Source organism: Nerophis lumbriciformis, linkage group LG06, assembly GCF_033978685.3.
Source record: "Nerophis lumbriciformis linkage group LG06, RoL_Nlum_v2.1, whole genome shotgun sequence".
Taxonomy (NCBI): Eukaryota; Metazoa; Chordata; class Actinopteri; order Syngnathiformes; family Syngnathidae; genus Nerophis; species Nerophis lumbriciformis.
The window spans coordinates 38821828-38844270 of record NC_084553.2 but is presented as its reverse complement, the minus strand read 5'-3'; the positions used below and the strand labels follow the sequence as shown (position 1 = coordinate 38844270).

General features: G+C 41.1%; 1 protein-coding gene across 2 annotated transcripts in view; it reads right to left on the bottom strand.

Moving 5' to 3' along the window:
- Positions 1-9196, bottom strand: part of tacr2 (tachykinin receptor 2) — a 34233-nt gene extending 25037 nt beyond the window's left edge. The window contains exon 1 of one of the 2 annotated variants that reach the window (XM_061964274.1): positions 8910-9196. Coding sequence is in view for 1 of the 2 variants with exons in the window: in XM_061964272.1 (XP_061820256.1) it covers positions 6384-6401 (18 nt within the window). In the remaining variant the exon portion in view is untranslated. Of the gene's footprint in view, positions 1-6383; positions 6505-8909 lie in introns of those variants that run through there. The other variant, XM_061964272.1, reaches the window with a different exon arrangement.
- Between the last annotated feature and the right edge of the window lie 13247 nt (positions 9197-22443).

The window sequence follows — 22443 nt, the reverse complement described above, 5'->3', positions numbered from 1 at the left end:
TCAGGCCCATAGCAGTTTTCACATAAGACTTTCAAAGTAACAATCCAATGTACCCCTAAAGGTGCACCTCAATGCTTTTAAATGATAAATGGGTTGTACTTGTATAGCGCTTTTCTACCTTCAAGGTACTCAAAGCGCTTTGACACTACTTCCACATTTACCCATTCACACACACATTCACACACTGATGGAGGGAGCTACCATTGACCTTTCTGTCCTAGCCTTTTATATACTCCCCTTGTAAATCCACCAGTTTCTTGTTGAATATTGCACAAGTCTCAAGAACAATCCAAGGTGTACAGTACAGTTTATGGGCTCCAGCAACTGCTGGAATGGAGGCTTTTTTTTCTCTCTGCTCTTGATTGGAAACACAGTAAACACATAGTGTTACACCATTAAGGCATAAGACTAATGTAGCCTTTATGTCGAATAAAGGAATGTCACATAGCGCCAAACATGTCCGTGGAGGCCATTTGGAATGAGCACTTTGGAAAGAACTTTAGCAGTACATTTGCTATTAATAACAAGCCTTCCCATCCAAGCACACTCCACATAACTACTAAATACATCACTTCATAAATCCCTTGTGTGAAACATGAGAGACTGGAATAGAATTCCATTTTTAAACATTTTAAAAAATCAATTTGTGGTTTAATTTAACTTCTAATGCACTTGTTGGGTGTCAAGATAGTTAATAGCCATGCTCCTCGCCAACATGTTGCTGACGTGACAACCCATTTGTCTTACGCTCACTGGAGGAGTTGGCTCTCTAATTCAATGTGCGCCAACTGACCTTTAGCGAGTTACAATCTATACCCCTTAGTTAATTAGCTTGCTAACTCTACCTTTAAACACAGCGGAACTGCCTCAATCGAACACAATTTATTTTGTTACTTCCATATATGTTTTAATTGCCAAAACAATTTCCCAAGAGAAATTTAAAAGTGAATTAATTTGTTTTGTAAACATTACAAAACTATCATTAATTGTACCAACAAACCTTGGTAGCTTGTTGATTATTGTACAGATTGCTCCCAGGGCCAATTTATGTGGCAGGATTCCCTTGTAAAAGAGATTATTCATCTCAATGGGTAGTCGTAAAAAAAAAACAAAAAACCTACCTGTAGCACTCGGCGACAGTGATAGGCAGCCTAACGTTAGAAAAATATATTTTGTTAAAGTCAAGTTAACAAGTAATACAGCATTTTGGAACAAGGATGAAGTGATAGAAGAAAGGTAAAAATATAATATATCTCTCTGTGGCAGCATAAGAGAACATTATGTGCAGTATAAATTTCACTTTTGCATCTCATTGCATATAACTGTGGTGCGTTCAAAGCCCTTTGATTAAAGTTACAAACACTGGTGTTACCAGTTTTTAAAGACAGGGAGACTGAACTCCCAGGAGATATAATCACACTGATATCAATATAATCGTCATAATAATAATGATGTATTATTATGGTCCCTATTATCCACTGATGATAATTGTATGTGTATTAGCTAATCTCTACTATGTGAAGTAAAGGAAAACTTGACAGATTTATAATTGTATTTAAGTGAATAGTGACTGGTTTACTGTATTATTATTTAAGTTCCTATTCTGGCCACTTTATTTTGAATTTGTCGGCACAATTTTGTATATATATATATATATATATATATATATATATATATATATATATATATATATATATATATATATATATATATATATATATATATATATATAAAATACATTTCAAAACAAAACCAAATTATTTAGGTGGTTTGTCAAGATATGTCTGTGATACTGTATGTTAATTGTTCTTAATTCAAAAAGCTTATTAAGGTTGTTTCACATGTTTTTAGAAAGCCATTTTAAACCAAATCAATGTAACTTTTAGTTTTTAGCGCATTTAAACATACTAAGTTGCGGGGCGGCGACTTTGGGTTTAGGGTGGAATGGGGGGCCCTTTGGGGTCTTGTGTAATGGAGCTCAGAATTTAGTGCCATGCCCCTGTGAATTGTATTTTGCTTTTGTTTCGTTATTGTATACTATTGACTTTGTTTTGATTCGGAATGTACCGATCGATCAGCCACCGATCAGAATGGGCTGATTTTTGTGAAAAAGTACATGATTGGCCATTGTCGATTAATGCCTTTTAATGCTGATCACAAACACTGATCCTTTCTCTCGCTGACAAGCAGCTGGCATCTAATTCAGTGTCTCCATACACAGTGTGGAGCCGCTCCCCTAAGCTAATAATAATCACCTACATTGCAGCAAATAAACTGCATTACTAATTTTGTCCGACAACTAGAGCAGATTTATCTCGTAAATTTAGACGTTGCGGACACATCTGCTAGCGTTAGCTGTAGCGAGCTAACCAGCCCAGCTTATAGCAGCCCTAAGCAGCCTATAAGCAACGGTGAACCGGTTGAAACGCATAATAGATTAGGCCTTTAGCTAGTCCTACACCCCAGTCTACCGGGCACCACACCTTAGTCATAAGGGACTCCATCACCTGAAACATAAAGCTTAGCAAACCAGCCACAACTAAGTGTATTCCCGGGCCAGAGCACCTGACATTGAAGCTAATCTTAGGGAGCTAACTCGCAACAGGCCTAGTAAACACGTAAAACAGGCTAATAGCACCACTAGCTATGCGAACATAGTTGTACACGTTGGCTCCAATGACACTAGGATGAGACAGTCAGAGATTACAAAGAGGAACATAGCTAGGACTTGTAGTCTCGCTAGAAAGATGTCCAGGCATCGAGTACTTGTCTCTGGCCCCCTGCCTGCGAGAGGCATTGATGAGAGATACAGTAGATTAGTCTCGCTTAACAAGTGGCTGGCTAGTTTTAGTAGACAACAGGGACTAACGTTTATTGATAATTGGCCCTCTTTCTGGGGCAAACCGGGCTTGCTGATGAGGGACGGCCTTCACCCTAACCAGGAAGGCGCCATCATTCTGTCTAGGAACATAGATTATTGGTTAAATCACACTTGACTGACTACACTAGAGCAAGCCTGGTTACAGGTTTAGTCTGGGTGAGGAGTCAGTTAAGCTAGAACTAACCAGCGCCATGCTGGAAAATCCCTGCACACATAGCATTTCTCCTGGAATAATACACAACTGTGGTTAGAGTGTCCGCCCTGAGATCGGTAGGTCATGAGTTCAAACCCTGGCTGAGGCATACCAAAGACTATAAAAATGGGACCCACCAAAATGATTCCCGGGCAGGCGTGGCCACCGCTGCTGTTCACTGCTCCCCTCACCTCCCAGGGGGTGAGAGTGATGGGTCAAATGCAGAGGATAATCTCACCACACCTAGTGTGTGTGTAACTATCATTGGTATTTTAACTTTTAACTTTTAACTCACATAATGTTTTTTTCTGTAGTGACTGTGCCAGAGGTGGACATGCATTCTACTGAGGTGGCAAATTATGATGCGTTCAGTTTAACGCAGCACCAAGCAAACAATCTGAAGATTCCCGTCATATCAATTTCTAGATATGGTCAAAATTATTTAAGGCGCACTACGCAAAATAAATGTAATGTTATTAATATCACTACTACTGATAACATTAACAAAAATTCCACAAAACAGCCCACTACCTATAATATGGGCTTTTTAAACATAAGATCATTGTCTCCCAAAACGTTATAAGCTAATGAGGTCATTAGAGACAACAATCTTAACGTCATTGGTCTCAGCGAAACCTGGCTCAAATCAGACACATTTTCCCCCCTTAACGAGTCATCTCCTCCTAACCAAATGAATGCGGGTTGGGGGCAGGGGTTGGGGGGGGGGGGGGGGGGGGGGGGGCGTCGCACTAATATACAATGAAATCCTTAACCTTACGCCGACAATATAATTATAATGGGGGACTTTAATATCCACATGAATACCCCATCAGACCCTCCGTGCGTGGCGCTCCAGACTATAATTGATAGCTGTGGTCTTACACAAATGATAAATGAACCCACGCATCACAACGAAAATACGATAGATCTAGTGCTTGTCCGGGGTGTTACCACCTCCAAAGTTATGATACTCCCGTACACTAAAATAATGTCCGATCGTTACCTTATAAAATTCGAAGTTCTGACTCATTGTCAACAAGCTAATAATAACCACTGCTTTAGCAGCCGCAACATTAATACTGTCACAACTATGACTCTTGCTGCCTTCGGTAATGGCGCCATTCCCAAATTATGTGGGCTCTATCGATAACCTCATTAACAATTTTAACGATGCCCTGCGCGACACCATTGATAGTATAGCACAGCTAAAGCTAAAAAGGGCCCCTAAAAGGCGTACACCCTGGTTTACAGAAGAAACTAGAGCTCTTAAATTATCATGTAGAAAGCAGGAACGCAAATGACGCGCGACTAAACTTGAGGTTTTCCATCAAGCATGGAGTGATAGTTTAATAACTTATAAACACATGCTTACCTTAGCTAAAACTAATTACTACTCAAATCTCATCTGCCTCAACAAAAAGATCCTAAATATTTGTTCAGTACAGTAGCATCGCTACAGGGACTCCTCCCAATAGCTCCACCCACTCGGCAGATGACTTTATGAATTTCTTTAATAAGAAAATTTAACTCATTAAAAAGGAGATTAAAGACAACGCATCCCAGCTACAACTGGGTTCTATAAACACAGATACGAATGTATATACGACGGATACTGCCCTCCAAAATAGTCTCTCTCTTTTTGAAGAAATAACATTAGAGGAACTCCTACGGCGTGTAAATGGGATAAAACAAACAACATGTTTACTTGACCCACTTCCTGGGAAACTTATCAAGGAACTGTTTGTAATATTAGGACCATCAGTGCTAAATATTATAAACTTATCGCTTTCCTCTGGCACTGTTCCCTTAGCATTCAAAAAAGCGGTTATTCATCCTCTGCTCAAAAGACCTAACCTCGATCCTGACGTCATGGTAAACTACCAGTCCCACCTCCCCTTTATTACGAAAATCCTCGAAAAAATTGTTGCACAGCAGCCAAATGAACACTTAGTGTCTAACAATCTCTGTGAACCCTTTCAGTCCGGTTTCAGGGCAAATCACTCTACGGAGACAGCCCTCGCAAAAATGACTAATGATCTACTGCTAACGATGGATGCTGATGCGTCATCCATGTTGCTGCTTCTTGATCTTAGCGCTGCTTTCGATACAGTCGATCATAATATTTTATTGGAGCGTATCAAAACACGTATTGGTATGTCAGACTTAGCCTTGTCTTGGTTTAACTCTTATCTTACTGACAGGATGCAGTGCGTCTCCCATAACAATGTGACCTCGGAGTATGTTAAAGTAACGTGTGGAGTTCCCCAGGGTTCGGTTCTTGGCCCTGCACTCTTCAGCATCTATATGCTGCCACTAGGTGACATCATACGCAAATACGGTGTTAGCTTTCACTGTTATGCTGATGACACCCAACTCTACATGCCCCTAAAGCTGACCAACACGCCGGATTGTTGTCAGTTGGAGGCGTGTCTTAATAAAATGAAACAATGGATGTCTGCTAACGTTTTGCAACTCAACGCTAAGAAAACAGAAATGCTGATTATCGGTCCTGCTAGACACCGGCACCTATTTAATAATACCACCTTAACATTTGACAACAAAACAATTACACAAGGTGACTCGGTAAAGAATCTGGGTATTATCTTCGACCCAACTCTCTCATTTGAGTCACACATTAAGAGTGTTACTAAAACGACCTTTTTCATCTCCGTAATATCGCTAAAATTCATTCCATTTTGTCCACTATCGACGCTGAGATCATTATTCATGCGTTCATTACATCTCGTCTTGATAACTGTAACGTATTATTTTCAGGTCTCCCTATGTCTAGCATTAAAAGAATAGTTGGCACAAAATGCGGCTGTTGGACTTATGACAAGAACAAGAAAGTTTGATCGTATTATGCCTGTACTGGCTCACCTGCACTGACTTCCTGTGCACTTAAGATGCGATTTTAAGGTTTTACTACTTACGTATAAAATACTGAACGGTCGAGCTCCATCCTATCTTGCCGATTGTATTGTACCATATGTGCCGGCAAGAAATCTGCGTTCAAAGAACTCCGGCTTATTAGTGATTCCCAGAGCCCAAAAAAAGTCTGCGGGCTATAGAGCGTTTTCTATTCGGGCTCCAGTACTCTGGAATGCCCTCCCGGTAACAGTTAGAGATGCTACCTCAATAGAAGCATTTAAGTCCCATCTTAAAACTCATTTGTATACAATAGCCTTTAAATAGACCCCCTTTTTAGACCAGTTTATATGCCGTCTCTTTTCTGCTCTGCCCCCCTCTCCTGCGTGGAGAGGTTATTAATTAACCACAGAGGATGCGCCAGCTGTTTAAAGTCCGTACCCAGGGTGGACCACTCATCTGTGCATCAGTTGGGGACGTCGCTGCACTGCTGACCCGTCTCCGCTCGGGATGGTCTCCTGCTGGCCCCACTATGGACTGGACTCTCACACTATTAACTAGATCCACTCGACGTCCAGTATTCCCACTAGAGGACGAGGCTAAACATGTTACACACCAAAAGAAAGCCAGGAGCAGGAATGCTAATGGCTAAGCTAAGCTAGCTTGAAACAACACCAATAAATAAGTGCTTGGTAAAGTTTAAGAAGTGTGGACAAAACCGTGTTTCAGCAGAAACTAAGCAGGTATTAACGGAGTAGAATAATAAGAGTATAATTCAATAACAAGTGTTGGTGTGTCAGCATTGTCAGTTAGTACAGCACACATAAAAGGAGGATGGCTCTATTCATAAATTAGTGGTGTCGAAATTAAGGGTAGTGTCAGAATATGATTGATACTAGAGTGAGCAAATCAACATTTTTTATATTTCTTAAAATATTTAAATTTTTTCATTTTTGTTAATGTTTACAAACTCAAGGAATAATTCACTGGATACAGGAGGACCTCGAGGGCAAAAACCACATGATTTAAATGAGTAGTAGATAGTAGTTTTTGCTTTTGTTTTGTTATTGTGTACTATTGACTTTGTACAATGGATGTAATAAATTAGAAAAAGAAGCTAGTCTAAATATTGTGTTGATATTGTTAAACTGTCAATAGCACTCATCATAAATAAACTGAACAATGTACAGTAAATACACATGATCAGTATTGGTATTGGCTGATGTCACTCATGGATGATCACTATGGGCAACAAAATAATTCTGATTGAAACATCCCTACTTTGGATGCTCACTGAGGCATATTTTAGTCTGACTTCGGAGTTGTAGTCTGTGGTGTGCATCTTTTGTGTTCGACTTTGCTGAAGTGGAGCTGTCCTTGGTACTAAAGTAGTAGACTGATTTATAAACATGTTGTTTCCCTCCCACAACTCGTATAGACGATACTATGAAACTCAAGCCTGCGTTTTATTGATGCCTAGGTGTTACTCAGTAACGATGCTGATGTGAAGATACAATCCAAACGTACACTATAGACCAGTGGTTCTCAAACTTTTTTTCACCAAGTATCACATCTAAAAAAAATGTGACTCTCCAAATACCACCAAAATGACCAACATTAAAATACAGTAGCGCAGTAAGCCTAGGTATTCATTAAAGAAGGTAGATGTTTTATTTAACAAGTACGTTTCATATTTTTGGCCAATGTAACCTTACACACAGTTTGAACAGTAACACTGTGTTTGAATATAGGAAAATAAAACACAGTATTTTAATCAAATGATTATGAGGTGGCGACTTGTCCAGGGTGTACTCCGCCTTCCGCCCGATTGTAGCTGAGATAGGCTCCAACGCCCCCGCGACCCCAAAGGGAATAAGCGGTAGAAAATGGATGGATGGATGGATGGATTCTGTGGCGTGTTCCCTCCGGGTACTCCGGCTTCCTCCCACTTCCAAAGACATGTACCTGGGTATAGGTTGATTGGCAACACTAAATTGGCCCTAGAGTGTGAATGTGAGTGTGAATGTTGTCTGTCTATCTGTGTTGGCCCTGCGATGAGGTGGCGACTTGTCCGGGGTGTACCCCGCCTTCCGCCCGATTGTAGCTGAGATGGGCTCCAGCGCCCCCCGCGACCCCGAAGGGAATAAGCGGTAGAAAATGGATGGATGGATGGATTCTTTGGCGTACTACTAGATGGAGCCTGTGTACCACTAGAGGTACATGTGCATATGTACATGTTTAAGAATCACTGCTATAGACAGTTGCTGTATCACAATTCAACTGCAATACAAATAGAATACAGTATAAAGTATTGGGTTTGGATTTGGACTGAAAAAAAAGACACTATCCCAATTGGCCATCATTTAACAATGTCGGTGAATTAATAGGTGAATATGAATGTGTGCGTGTGTATTTGAGTGTGTGTGTGTGTGTGTGCGCCCAGCTGAATATCTGAAAAAGAGACTCACTGGCCACAACATTAGGAACACCTGCACTACCAAATAAGATTGAAAAGCTGTGTCAAAGATTTAGTTTTCACAATGGTGAAAATTGGTTGATGAACTGTAGTGCATCATACTGTTCTATATCAATGCAATTGACAAACTTAATTAACAAAGTGTCAATCAAAACTGGGCATTATTGTCTTTGTAAAAACATACATTTTTAATGGATCTTATGAGATTGTACCTAATATTGTGGCCAGTGAGTTAATACTGCATGTTGAAATATACTCATCTAAATTACCATTTTTGATCTGCATTGGTTGAAAGGACCCCTTAAGTGTGTAGGTCTATATTTACTTTGAATTTCACACCACATCCATTCATCATCAGATACACGCACCAGCATGCGCGAAGGCTCACAACAATTATTTGGCTGCAGCAAGCACATCTAAGGAATTAGTGAAATAAACAACAAGTGTTGAACTACAAAGAGGAGCAAATCAATCTGTGGCGTTATTCTTACCTCGGAGTGCCTTTAAAAAGGAGAACAGTGCAGTGTGTCATCTACGTGTCCAGTTGCTTGCAGATTACAGCCAAGAATTAAGAGTCCCTTTACGCAATGGATAACTAGGTCCAAGCCATCGTAACGCCCTCTCTGTCACTCTCTCTCTTTCTCTCTCACACACACACACACACACACACACACACACACACACACACACACACACACACACACACACACACACACACACACACACACACACACGCACACACACACACACACACACACACACACACACACACACACACACACACACACACGCACACACACGCACACACACACACACACACTCACACACACACACACACACTGTCCTGAAATGTGCAACAAGCAGATCATCCAGCTGAAAGTGATGGAGATCCACACACTGGCACGCACACACTTGAAAGCAACAGAGAGCGTGTGTGTGCATGGAGCTGAGCGGTGCACAGGTGGAGTGAGTGCAGGGAGGGGCCTTTTGTTACTGTATGGGCAAATGTGAAAACGATGATACAAATGTCTCTTTAGGATTTTCTCTGCTTGCATATGAAACGATATGACATCATTTTGCATATTTTGCATATTTGTTTGGAGTATTTTTTGGGATTATTTTACCCATTAACTCTCAGGGGTAAGAGGCTGACTTTTCTGTCCTGTCAATGTCCAATTCTTTCTCAGGTGTTTCATACGCTGACAGTCTGGCTGTTATTCAACAATACCCCAAAACCAAACAGGACCTACAGGTGGGTCATTTTTCAAAAGGTATACAAACATTTTGGTTTCATTTATTTATTTTTTTCTTTGCTCATATCTCTCAATCAACTTCAGGCTGACACAAAAATACCAAATAATGTTCTATTTTTATTTGAATCCTTTGAAAGCCTTTTATCAAATGATGTCACAGTTGCCAATTAGGAAAAAAAATACATAGCATGAGTTATTTTACAAATGTATAACTGTGACATTATCCGATCAAAAGGCATTCCAAAGGGTAAAAAAGATTGACTTGCTTGATATTAGTGTTTAGGACTGAGAAATGTGTGCAAAAAGGAAATTAATATGAATACACCATTTTTTTTACACCCTTCCAAAACCTAAGGCAGCAATTACTGCCTCAAGTTTTGTTTTATATGTTTATATACAGAATGTCGCTTGTTGCATTCATCTTTCCCTCTATCCTGACTAGTCTCCCAGTTCCTGCCACTGAAAAACACTCCCAGAGCATGATGCTGCCACCACCATGCTTCCCTGTAGGGATGGTATAGGCCTGGTGATGAGCTGTGCCTGTTTTCCTCCAAACGTGACACCTGCCATTCAAACCAGAGAGTTCAATCTTTGTCTCATTAGATCTGAGAATTTTGTTTTTTCATGGTCTGAGAGTCTTTCAGGTGCATTTCGGCAAACTTTTTTTTACTAAGAAATGGCTTCTGTCTGGCCACTTTACAATATAGGCCTGATTGGTGGATTGCTGGAGAGATGGTTGTCCTTCTGGAAGGTTTTCCTCTCTCCACAGAAGAATGCTATAGCTCTGACAGAGTGACCATCGGGTTCTTGGTCACCTCCCTGACTAGACTAAGATGAATGCAGCAATGTACAGAGACATCCTGGATGAAAACCAGCTCTTCCCATCAAACCTGATGGAGTTTGAGGTGTGCTGCAAAGAGTAATGGGCAAAACTGCCCAAAGATAGGTGTGCCAAGATCCTGGCATTGTATTCAAAATGACTTGAGGCTGTATATGCTGCTGAAGTTGCACCAACAAAGTATTGAGCAAAGGCTCTGTGTTTTTCCTTTTTTTTCTTTTTAATAAATATGCAAAATTAAAAAAAATCTTTTGAGGGCAAAAAATGAATTAATTTCATTTTGGATTCGCTGTAACCTATGTTCCATCTAATCTTTTTATGTGTGTTAGCAAACGCAACAAGTCTCTGAGCAGTCAGTGGAGCACATGTGAGCAACATCAGACATGCACACTGTGGCCATAACAGCAGCACACCTGTCTCAAATCTGACATTATAACAATTTATAATCAAATGACAGCAGCCATTTCCAAGAGATAATTTTCCAATATAGGTGATTTGGCCCACTTAACAATGAAAATAACAAAAAAAAATTAGCTATGTACTAGTATTGTATGTCTGGGTGGGGGTCCTGCTTTGGAAAGAATGTGTACCACTTTAGGTTCACATGTTGCACAATTAAGATGTAAGCATTGGGTAAAGTGTACATTACTGTAACTTTCTGTCTGTAAAATATATATTTTTATGAGCATTTCTGTAATTTAATAACAGCCTTTCACGATTAATATGCATAAACATTCTTAATAAATGACAGTGGAATAGGACACATCTAATTGAGGAGTCATAGTGTAACGACCTGTAATATACACTTTATGTGTGGTGTTAGAGTTGTCCAACTTTTTGTGTGGCCTTAAATGCATCACTGGCTAAGTGCAATGAAGGCGTGTTTTGGCGCAAGTGAGAAAGAGCGAGCGGCTGCTGTTGATATGACAGATGACAGAGTTGGTTTTACCCTGGTTTGTACGGAAGACAATGGCCAGTTTTCCTAGATAGAAGTTTTTTACAAATGTTTTTGGTGTGGTTACGGCCGACAAACAGTTTTACTCAACAGGCCGCATTAATGCACGGGCTTACCTACCCAATCAGGGCCCACGATTTTGACTGCGGAATGCAATGATTGGTGTTCATAGCTGTCAATCACAAACAGCTCAGCTTCTTCTAGCGTGTCTACTGTCTCTCTCTCTCTGTCTCAGCTGCGTTGTTTTCCCCTACTGGCAGCTGGTATAGGCTCCAGCACCCCCGCGACCCCGAGAGGGACAAGCGGTAGAAAATGCATGGATGGATGGATGGGTTCGAGCGGGCCGAACACACATCACCTGTGCGAGAGAACAGCATACTACCATTGAGCTAAAACACATTACGCCAGCACTTTACTTGAAATAGACTGGCTTCAATGACACTTCCACAGACCGTTGCAAAAGGAGATGTAAACATTAACAAAATTCATTTTAAAACAGGGGATATTTTTGCATTGCTGCTGCTCTGTTTAGTGACATTATGATTTTTTTCCAAACTGTGTTTTCTGGTGGGGGAATGGGGGTAGTTGAGGTTCGGGGGCGGGAGGTTAAGGTTGTAACATAACAAAAGGTGGAAAATGCGAAGCACTGTAAATACTTTCCTAGTGCACTGCACTTGTTGTGCTGTAATTGTTTTTCTTTGTGTGACTACATGTGCTGAAGGACACTTTCGCCCGCCTCTGCTCTGACAAGAATGGCACATTCTCTTGCACTTTCGGCTCTTACCATGTCAGAGGTTGCCACAGCGAGTCAATCGCATGAATGGTTTTGGCTTAGTTTTTACGCCGGATGCTCTTCTTGACCCAAACCTGGCGGGGAATTGAGCCAGTTCCCTCTGCCATTAGAGGCGGCAGAAGTGTGTACAATGACACCAACAAGGAATTTACATGAAAAATGCACTAAAGGGCGAAAAACTGACCACAGACGGTAGCTCTAGCTGTTTGCTCTAACTTATAGTTCAACATAACACTTTTCCTTAAATACAATGCTGTTAAATTACATATTTATAAATCAGATCAATCACACTTTTACATTTGGAATAATCGTGATTCATCACAAGTTAATGCATTTTTTTGTCAGAAGGTCATCCAGGAATATTTTTTAGAATATTTTACTTGAATTTAACAGTTTTTGTATTTTAAAGTAAAATTTACCAGCGAGCACACCAGTCAGAGTCTCCTCACTCATCTTCGCACTGACGTATTCATTGACCTGATCACTGACCGTATAACAACTGTGCCGCCTTTCATGTAACCATCCAAGGTTAAGATAAAGGAACACGGTCAAAATAAATTGCGTGTATAATCTATGTACAATATATAAATGATTAATGCGATATTTTTTTGTGATTAATCACATGAGTTAACTTGCTATTTTTGACAGCTCTGATTAAAACACAACATGATGCGTGGGTTCCCTCCGGGTACTGCGGCTTCCTCCCACCTCCAAAGACATGCACCTGGGGATAGGCTGATTGGCAACACTAAATTGGCCATAGTATGTGAATGTGAGTGTGAATGTTGTCTGTCTATCTGTGTTGGCCTTGTGATGAGGTGGCAACTTGTCCAGGGTGTACCTCGCCTACCGCCCGAATGCAGCTGAGATAGGCTCCAGCACCCCTCGCTACCCCGGAAAAGGACAAGCGGTAGAAAATGGATGGATGGATGGTTCAATACAAACAAAACCGCCACCTCTCTAACATGAATCATATGACCTGTGGTATGACTTAAAGGGGTCCTATTATGCAAAACAAACTTTTCTTACCTTATCTACAAAGGCATCTATGCCTCACCTTGGGCCTCATTTATTAAGACTTGCGTGGATTTTTTAACAAAAAAATGGTGTATGCTCAAATTCAGAAAACATACTCACAAAAAATGAATGCGCTAATGCATTAAGCCAAGCTTTTTTTATACATCCCAATCAACGTGGAATTGATCGTAGATGTTGGAGTGACTGACCACTCCCTGTCCATGTCCCCAATTAGCCTATTCCGGCGATACGGCGTGGCTCGGTTGGTAAAGCGATCGTGCTATGCAACCTGAGGGTTCCTGGTTCGATCCCCAGCTTCCGCCATCCTAGTCACATCCGTTGTGTCCTTGAGCAAGACACTTCACCCTTGCTCGTGATGGATTGTGGTTAGGGCCTTGCATGGCAGCTGAATGTGGAAATAGTGTCAAAGCGCTTTGAGTACCTTGAAGGTAGAAAAGCGCTATACACGTAGAACCCATTTACCATTTACAAATAAGTCTTACGCCATCAGGAAAAAGGTGAAAAGAGGTATGTAGCCAAAACAGGCGACGGGACTGTAGATAAAGTAGTGCTCACTCTGATTGAAAATATAGTTGCTGCAATGATAAATAAAACTTTAGATGAGGTGAGAGCACTCTGATTACCCCCAAAATATAATAATATAATATAATATATAATTTGTGTAATTTACAACAAAGTGTGTTCATACAGCCAGATCAGAGTTTCATGTGAACATTATGTAATACTTTGTTTGCTATCTTTTAAACATGGCAGCATATCAAAAAAGATACAAACGACTTTGACTCTTGTTTGTTTCTCTCAATTTATTATTACAACGCAGGAGAGCTTTTGCGGTAGCAGCCACGTAACACAAAGTCAGGCCATTCCTATACCGTCTCCGGTGTGATTGTCTGTGTTATTTTGCTCCAACCACTCATACCTGCAGCTGTCAGCCCGATTGGCCAAGCTGTGCTGGAGTCAAAAGAACACATTGTGATAGCAATAAGTGGAAACATGATCGCCTAGATAAATTAATAGACATCCTCACAAATTTGGCAAAAATGGGAATTTTGTGTCCTTGCCTCGATCTTTTTAATCATACATTTGCAATGCCCGAACGATAGCCTCCGCGTGTCTCCGAAGTTTCCAAGGCCTTTAGAAATGTGCGTTCACCTGTCATGAAGTTGGCATGAAGCACCGCATAGTTCCACGTCAATTTCACTCTGGATACAGCTTAACTTCGCCGACAAAAAGTGCGTATGCCAGGTTTTTGTGCGTACGCACGCTTATTACATGATGGCCATAGTGTAAAGGTCACTGCATGTCACTGATGCACATGCATGCTGTGCTGTTGCCATTTCTAATACAAAGTAGCGTATACTTATATCTGTCTTTAGACTCCATATAGAAGCGGAAAAACTACAAGATAACTGATGGTGCGAACACACAAGTGGAGGCACAATCACCCTGTTTTTCTCTTTGTATCGTCTTAGTTATCTTCAGCCAAACATGGAGTTTAACAAACTAGTCTGTTTGCCAGCATATCATTCCATTGAAGTGAGTGTGCAAACAAATCAGCACTTTTTAATTGAGTACAAATAAATAAGCCCCTTTTTTAGACCAGTTGATCTGCCGTTTCTTCTCTTTTCTCTTCTGCCCCCCTCTCGCTTGTGGAGGGGGGGACACAGGTCCGGTGGCCATGGATGAAGTGCATGGATGGATGGATGGGTTCGAGCGGGCCGAACACACATCACCTGTGCGAGAGAACAGCATACTACCATTGAGCTAAAACACATTACGCCAGCACTTTACTTGAAATAGATTGGCTTCAATGACACTTCCACAGACGTGCATGTGCCCGTTGCAAAAGGAGATGTAAACATTAACAAAATTCATTTTAAAACAGGGGATATTTTTGCATTGCTGCTGCTCTGTTTAGTGACATTATGATTTTTTTTCCAAACTGTGTTTTCTGGTGGGGGAATGGGGGTAGTTGAGGTTCGGGGGCGGGAGGTTAAGGCTGTAACATAACAAAAGGAGGAAAAAGCGAAGCACTGTAAATACTTTCCTAGTGCACTGCACTTGTTGTGCTGTAATTGTTTTTATTTGTGTGACTACATGTGCTGAGGGACACTTTCGCGCGCCTCTGCTCTGACAAGAATGGCACATTCTCTTGCACTTTCGGCTCTTACCATGTCAGAGGTTGCCACAGCGAGTCAATCGCATGAATGGTTTTGGCTTAGTTTTTACGCCGGATGCTCTTCTTGACCCAAACCTGGCGGGGAATTGAACCAGTTCCCTCTGCCATTAGAGGCGGCAGAAGTGTGTACAATGACACCAACAAGGAATTTACATGAAAAATGCACTAAAGGGCGAAAAACTGACCACAGACGGTAGCTCTCGCTGTTTGCTCTAACTTATAGTTCAACATAACACTTTTCCTTAAATACAATGCTGTTAAATTACATATTTATAAATCAGATTAATCACACTTTTAAATTTGGAATAATCGTGATTAATCACAAGTTAATGCATTTTTTTGTCAGAAGGTCATCCAGGAATATTTTTTAGAATATTTTAGTTTTTGTGCGTACGCACGCTTATTACATGATGGCCATAGTGTAAAGGTCACTGCATGTCACTGATGCACATGCATGCTGTGCTGTTGCCATTTCTAATACAAAGTAGCGTATACTTATATCTGTCTTTAGACTCCATATAGAAGCGGAAAAACTACAAGATAACTGATGGTGCGAACACACAAGTGGAGGCACAATCACCCTGTTTTTCTCTTTGTATCGTCTTAGTTATCTTCAGCCAAACATGGAGCTTAACGAACTAGTCCGTTTGCCAGCATATCATTCCATTGAAGTGAGTGTGCAAACAAATCAGCACTTTTTAATTGAGTACCAATAAATAGACCCCCTTTTTAGACCAGTTGATCTGCCGTTTCTTCTCTTTTCTCTTCTGCCCCCCTCTCGCTTGTGGAGGGGGGGACACAGGTCCGGTGGCCATGGATGAAGTGCTGGCTGTCCAGAGTCGGGACCCGGGGTGGACCGCTCGCCTGTGCATCGGTTGGGAACATCTCTGCGCTGCTGACCCGTCTCCGCTCAGGATGGATTCCTGCTGGCCCCACTATGGACTGGACTCTCACTATTGTGTTAGATCCACTATGGACTGGACTTTCACAATATTATGTCAGACCCACTCAACATCCATTGCTTTCGGGCTTCCCTAGAGGGGGGGGGGGGTTACCCACATATGCGGTCCTCCCCAAGGTTTCTCATAGTCATTCACATCGAGGTCCCACTGGGGTGAGTTTTCCTTGCCCTTATGTGGGCTCTGTACCGCGGATGTCGTTGTGGCTTGTGCAGCCCTTTGAGACACTTGTGATTTAGGGCTATATAAATAAACATTGATTGATGATTGATTAATACCAATGCTAATTAATCCACCATGGGGTCAAAGAAAGTTGCAAATGCTAGCATTTTTTCATAAAGGTGAGAAACACTATTTATAACAAGAAAGAACTCGACAAACTTATGCTCCCTCTTTGCTCATCCTCGTCTTCGCCAACAAGGGTCTTCAATTCAAGTAAAAATTATGTTTAATTCTTCACTTATATGTATTTCACATTGGTTTCTGCATGCAAAACTATAAATATTCTCTAAAAAATTTGTTTTATGTTGTTATTTTTGGGTGTCTGGAACAGATTAGTAGGTTTCACATTATTTATTATACGATCAGATCTTTTGGAACGAATTGCTAACGAAAACCGAGGTACGACTGCAGTTATTTAGCCAGTTAGTTATTTTCTGGTTGATGAAGTCAGACATTAGGACTATACAGTACAATATATATATATATATATATATATATATATATATATATATATATATATATATATATACAGTATATATATATATATATATATATATATATATATATATATATATATATATATATATATATATATATATATATATATATATATATATATATATATATATATATATATATATATATATATATATATATATATATATATATATATATATATATATATATATATATATATATATATATATATATATATATATATATATATATATATATATATATATATATATATATACAGTATACCAATGACATTTGCTTTCCAAGGGCATGTGCAATTGTTCCATTGCAACAGAAATTGCATTATCTTGATGAGCACAGTTTCACACACAGCTTTTTTTGCAGCTTGTTTTCCACTCCAGCCTTTTGTCGGGCGCCAATGTGATTACAAAGTGGACGCCACATACAGCCCGGGATGTAGCACCATATCCAAGACCAATCCATCCCTAAATGTCGCTGCCCCATTAGCACAAACGTGTTTCACTCAAAACCAAGTATCGCATAGATTTGGTTAAAAACAACTTCTAAAAACAAATGTAAAAAAAAGTAATTAGGTTATTGACTGACTAAAGGTAGCATTAACATATCAAGAAAAGACCTAGGACCCCTCTAAATAATATAGTTTAGGAAGAAAAAAATAATAATACATACATATATATATATATATATATATATATATATATATATATATATATATACAGTACAGGCCTAAAGTTTGGACACACCTTCTCATTCAATGTGTTTTCTTTATTTTCAAGACTATTTACATTGTAGATTATCACTGAAGGCATTAAAACTATGACACCTGTCAAGCGAAAACCCTTTCAGGTGACTACCTCTTGAAGCTCATCGAGAGAATGCCAAGAGTGTGCAAAGCAGTAGTTAGAGCAAAGGGTGGCTGTTTTGAAGACACTAGAATATAAAACATTTTTTCAGTTATTTCATTTTTTTTGTTAAGTTCATAACTCCACATGTGTTCATTCATAGTTTTGATGCCTTCAATGACAATCTACAATGTAAATAGTCATGAAAATTAAGAGAACGCAATAAATGAGAAGGTGTGTCCAAACTATTGGCCTGTGCTGTATAGGTTTATACATAAAGTGGCGACTTGTCCAGGGTGTACCCTGCCTTCTGTCTGAGAGCAGCTGGGATAGGTTCTAGCACCCCCCGAGACCCCCAGAAGGACAAGCGGTAGAAAATGGATGGATAGCGGCAAAAGTGAAACTTGTATATAACTTTCTCCTATGCTGCCAGGGATAAATGTATTATATTAAAAACAAATCTATCGCCTCTCCTTGTTTCAAAATGCTGTGCTACGTGTGAACGCTTAGAGGTGAACTTTGATGACGTTATGACGTCTGTGTTGAGTGAAGTGGTCCATGCAGGTTTGCCGCTAGGCAGGTGGAACAAGTTATTTAGATTTTTTGGTTAGGGATAGTTAGTCTATAGACATTCTTAATTTGATTAAGCTGTTTCAATTTTATTTTAACATATGCCGTCTTTTTTATAACTTAAACATTTAAATGGCAGAAAAAAACAATCTTCAAACTTCTCAAAAGTCTCGGTCCAGTATATCCTCCCCACTTACTGTTTCCACTAGGACACCATCTGCTGGCTCACAAGTGTCACTGTTCCACTTGACCCCATTGCAAGCAGACTGCAACATTGAAAAGCGTATTCACATCTGTACCAAAATATAATGAGTTTTATTTTAGCCCATCGCCTCCTGAATGCAAAGTTTTTGGAAATTGCGGGTGTGGTTTTAATAGGAAGTATCCATATTATCAATAAAGTAACAATTTTGGATCTTATTAGATTGTTCATGTGTATCTAATGTTGAGTGTGGGTATTTTTTCTTTCTTGTAAAAGAAGCATAACAAGGAAATGCGGGTGACGTTGTAATGAAAGGCATCATTTGTCTCCCTGCAGACGCATGAAATTGAGGGCACTCAGAAGCAAAATCTGCAGTGTAGCTGCAAGAAGTTACGAGCAAGCAACAGAAAGAATTGATTTAAAAAGAAGAAAAAACACTAATTTATTCAGTGATCAATTTCTTGCTCTTTTGACACTTTTGTGGGTGATTTTGTGACTCCACCCCCACCTCCCTGCACTTTTAATTTAGTTTAAACATAATTTAAAAAAGGGACTTGAAAGAGACTTGTCTCTACAATGTGTGAATGCTATATCATTGTTACGTCGGAACGTGTAGACACTACTGGCAGGTCAAATTTAAATATCGCCTTGCTGAATCTCATGCATGATTGCATTTCGATTTACAGCTTTAATGTTTTGCTGTTCAACCCGAGGACCTTCACTATCCATCTTCCTTTGTCATTGTCCTTAAACCTTCACAGTCCAGTGTCCCATGTATGTGGAGGTCTGATTTGTGGACAGACTTCAATCAATCAATCAATCAATCAATCAAAGTTTATTTATATAGCCCCTAATCACAAGTGTCTGAAAGGGCTGCACAAGTTGACCTAATTTGCAACTAAATATGTTGGATGTGGCTGCAAGTGACAAGCGTAGTCATGGATAGTAACGTTGTCCTCTCCATCCCTCTCAGAATGTTCTGAATTCCTGCTTCCATGCCATTGTTGTATTGATCAGAATAGTCTACTTTTGCCATAGTAAAGTTAAAGTTAAAGTACCACTGATAGACACACACACACACTAGGTGTGGTGAAATTACTCTCTGCGTTTGACCCATCCCCTTGTTGCACCCCGTGGGAGGTGAGGGGAGCAGTGAGCACCAGCGACCGCGCTCAGGAATCATTTGGTGATTTAACCCCCAATGCTGAATGCCAAGCAGGGAGGCAATGGGTCCCATTTTTATAGTCTTTGGTATGACTCGGCCGGGGTTTGAACTCACGACCTATCGATCTTAGGGCGGACACTCTACCACAAGGCCACTGAGCAGGTGAGCTCATCTCAGCTTCCAGTAGCTGACATACTGTGTTTCTCTTCAGACTGCAAACTAGTTTATGCACTACAATTTGCCTCAGCTGCTTCCCAGCAGGCACAATACATTGATACAACATTGATTATACACTCAAGTCCTTTAAAACTGACCTTGCAAAATAGTTGTATTTGTAAATTGAGCGTTGAATGTCCAATATTGGATCCATGTTGTTGGTTGGGAAATTACCCAATTTCAAAGGTCAAATCAATGTCAGAACCCAACATTAATTAAATGTCATCAAAAAGCATGTTGTTTCAATGTTATGTTTGAGTTGCTCAACGTCAAGACTTAATTCCACAAGTTCTCGACGTTTTTTTAATGTCTTGTGCCTGCTGGGGGTAAGGACCATTTCTGTCAAGTTTGTCAACCCTCGTGTTTTTTCTGGGAAACCCTCATATTTTGTCTTTTTTTCCCCAGGGTCTTCCTTGATTTTTCACATTTTTTACCTTCCATTACAGAAAAATGCTCTCGGCAGTCACAGCTTTCAGTTCACTTGGCCTCTGCAACACTCAATAGCAACGGCGTAACACACATTTTGCAACTACTAAAAAGTCTGGCCTTCAAAATAAAAGCACGTATTTGGTATTTAGGCCCGTCGAAATGGGATGAAGCCCAGGAGACCCTACCCAATCAGGGGCCCTGATTTGACGGTGGAATGCAATGAATGGTGTTCATAGCTGTCGATCACAAGACAGCTCTGCTTTGCGTAGCAATTGTGTACTCGCTCTCTCGGCTGCGTTGTTTCTTTCCTACTGCTCTAAACCAGGTCGCCGTTGTGAGAGGCAAGCGTGCTGACTACTGAGCTAAAAGCACAGGAAATCTCCCAGACAGCAAGCACTATTCTTGAAGTTGACTTGCCTCTGTTACGCTCACACAGACGTGCATGCGCCCATTGCAAAGGAGATGTATTCATTAATGAAATTATTTTTATAATGAATGATATTTTTGCATTGTTGCTGTTCTGTTAATTAAAATCATGATTTTTTTTAAACTGTGTTTTCGGGGCGAGGGAGTGTTGAAGATTGGGTGCTGTTGAGGTTTGGGGGAGGGGGGCTGTGGCCCTCTTGTTATTAAAAAGTGACGGTTTAAAATCACAGCTCCAATCAGCCGCCTCGACAAGGTAGTTGGTGCTTGTCGTGGCGGTAATCCTAGAACCCGTTGGTGGACACCGGCGGTGAGGGATGCCGTCAAGCTGAAGAAGGAGTCCTATCGGGTTCTTTTGGCTCATAGGACTCCTGAGGCAGCGGACAGGTACCGACAGGCCAAGCGGTGTGCGGCTTCAGCAGTGCACTATCAACACCGTGTATGGCGAGGATGGTGTTCTGCTGACCTCGACTGCGGATGTTGTGGATCGGTGGAGGGAATACTTCGAAGACCTCCTCAATCCCACCAACACGTCTTCCTATGAGGAAGCAGTGCCTGGGGAGTCTGTGGTGGGCTCTCCTATTTCTGGGGCTGAGGTTGCTGAGGTAGTTAAAAAGCTCCTCGGTGGCAAGGCCCCGGGGGTAGATGAGATCCGCCCGGAGTTCCTTAAGGCTCTGGATGCTGTGGGGCTGTCTTGGTTGACAAGACTCTGCAGCATCGCGTGGACATCGGGGGCGGTACCACTGGATTGGCAGACCGGGGTGGTGGTTCCTCTCTTTAAGAAGGGGAACCGGAGGGTGTGTTCTAACTATCGTGGGATCACACTCCTCAGCCTTCCCGGTAAGGTCTATTCAGGTGTACTGGAGAGGAGGCTACGCCGGATAGTCGAACCTCGGATTCAGGAGGAACAGTGTGGTTTTCGTCCTGGTTGTGGAACTGTGGACCAGCTCTATACTCTCGGCAGGGTCCTTGAGGGTGCATGGGAGTTTGCCCAACCAGTCTACATGTGTTTTGTGGACTTGGAGAAGGCATTCGACCGTGTCCCTCGGGAAGTCCTGTGGGGAGTGCTCAGAGAGTATGGGGTATCGGACTGTCTGAGTGTGGCAGTCCGCTCCCTGTATGATCAGTGCCAGAGCTTGGTCCGCATTGCCGGTAGTAAGTCGGACACGTTTCCAGTGAGGGTTGGACTCCGCCAAGGCTGCCCTTTGTCACCGATTCTGTTCATAACTTTTATGGACTGAATTTCTAGGCGCAGTCAAGGCGTTGAGGGGATCTGGTTTGGTGGCTGCAGGATTAGGTCTCTGCTTTTTGCAGATGATGTGGTCCTGATGGCTTCATCTGGCCAGGATCTTCAGCTCTCACTGGATCGGTTCGCAGCTGAGTGTGAAGCGACTGGGATGAGAATCAGCACCTCCAAGTCCGAGTCCATGGTTCTCGCCCGGA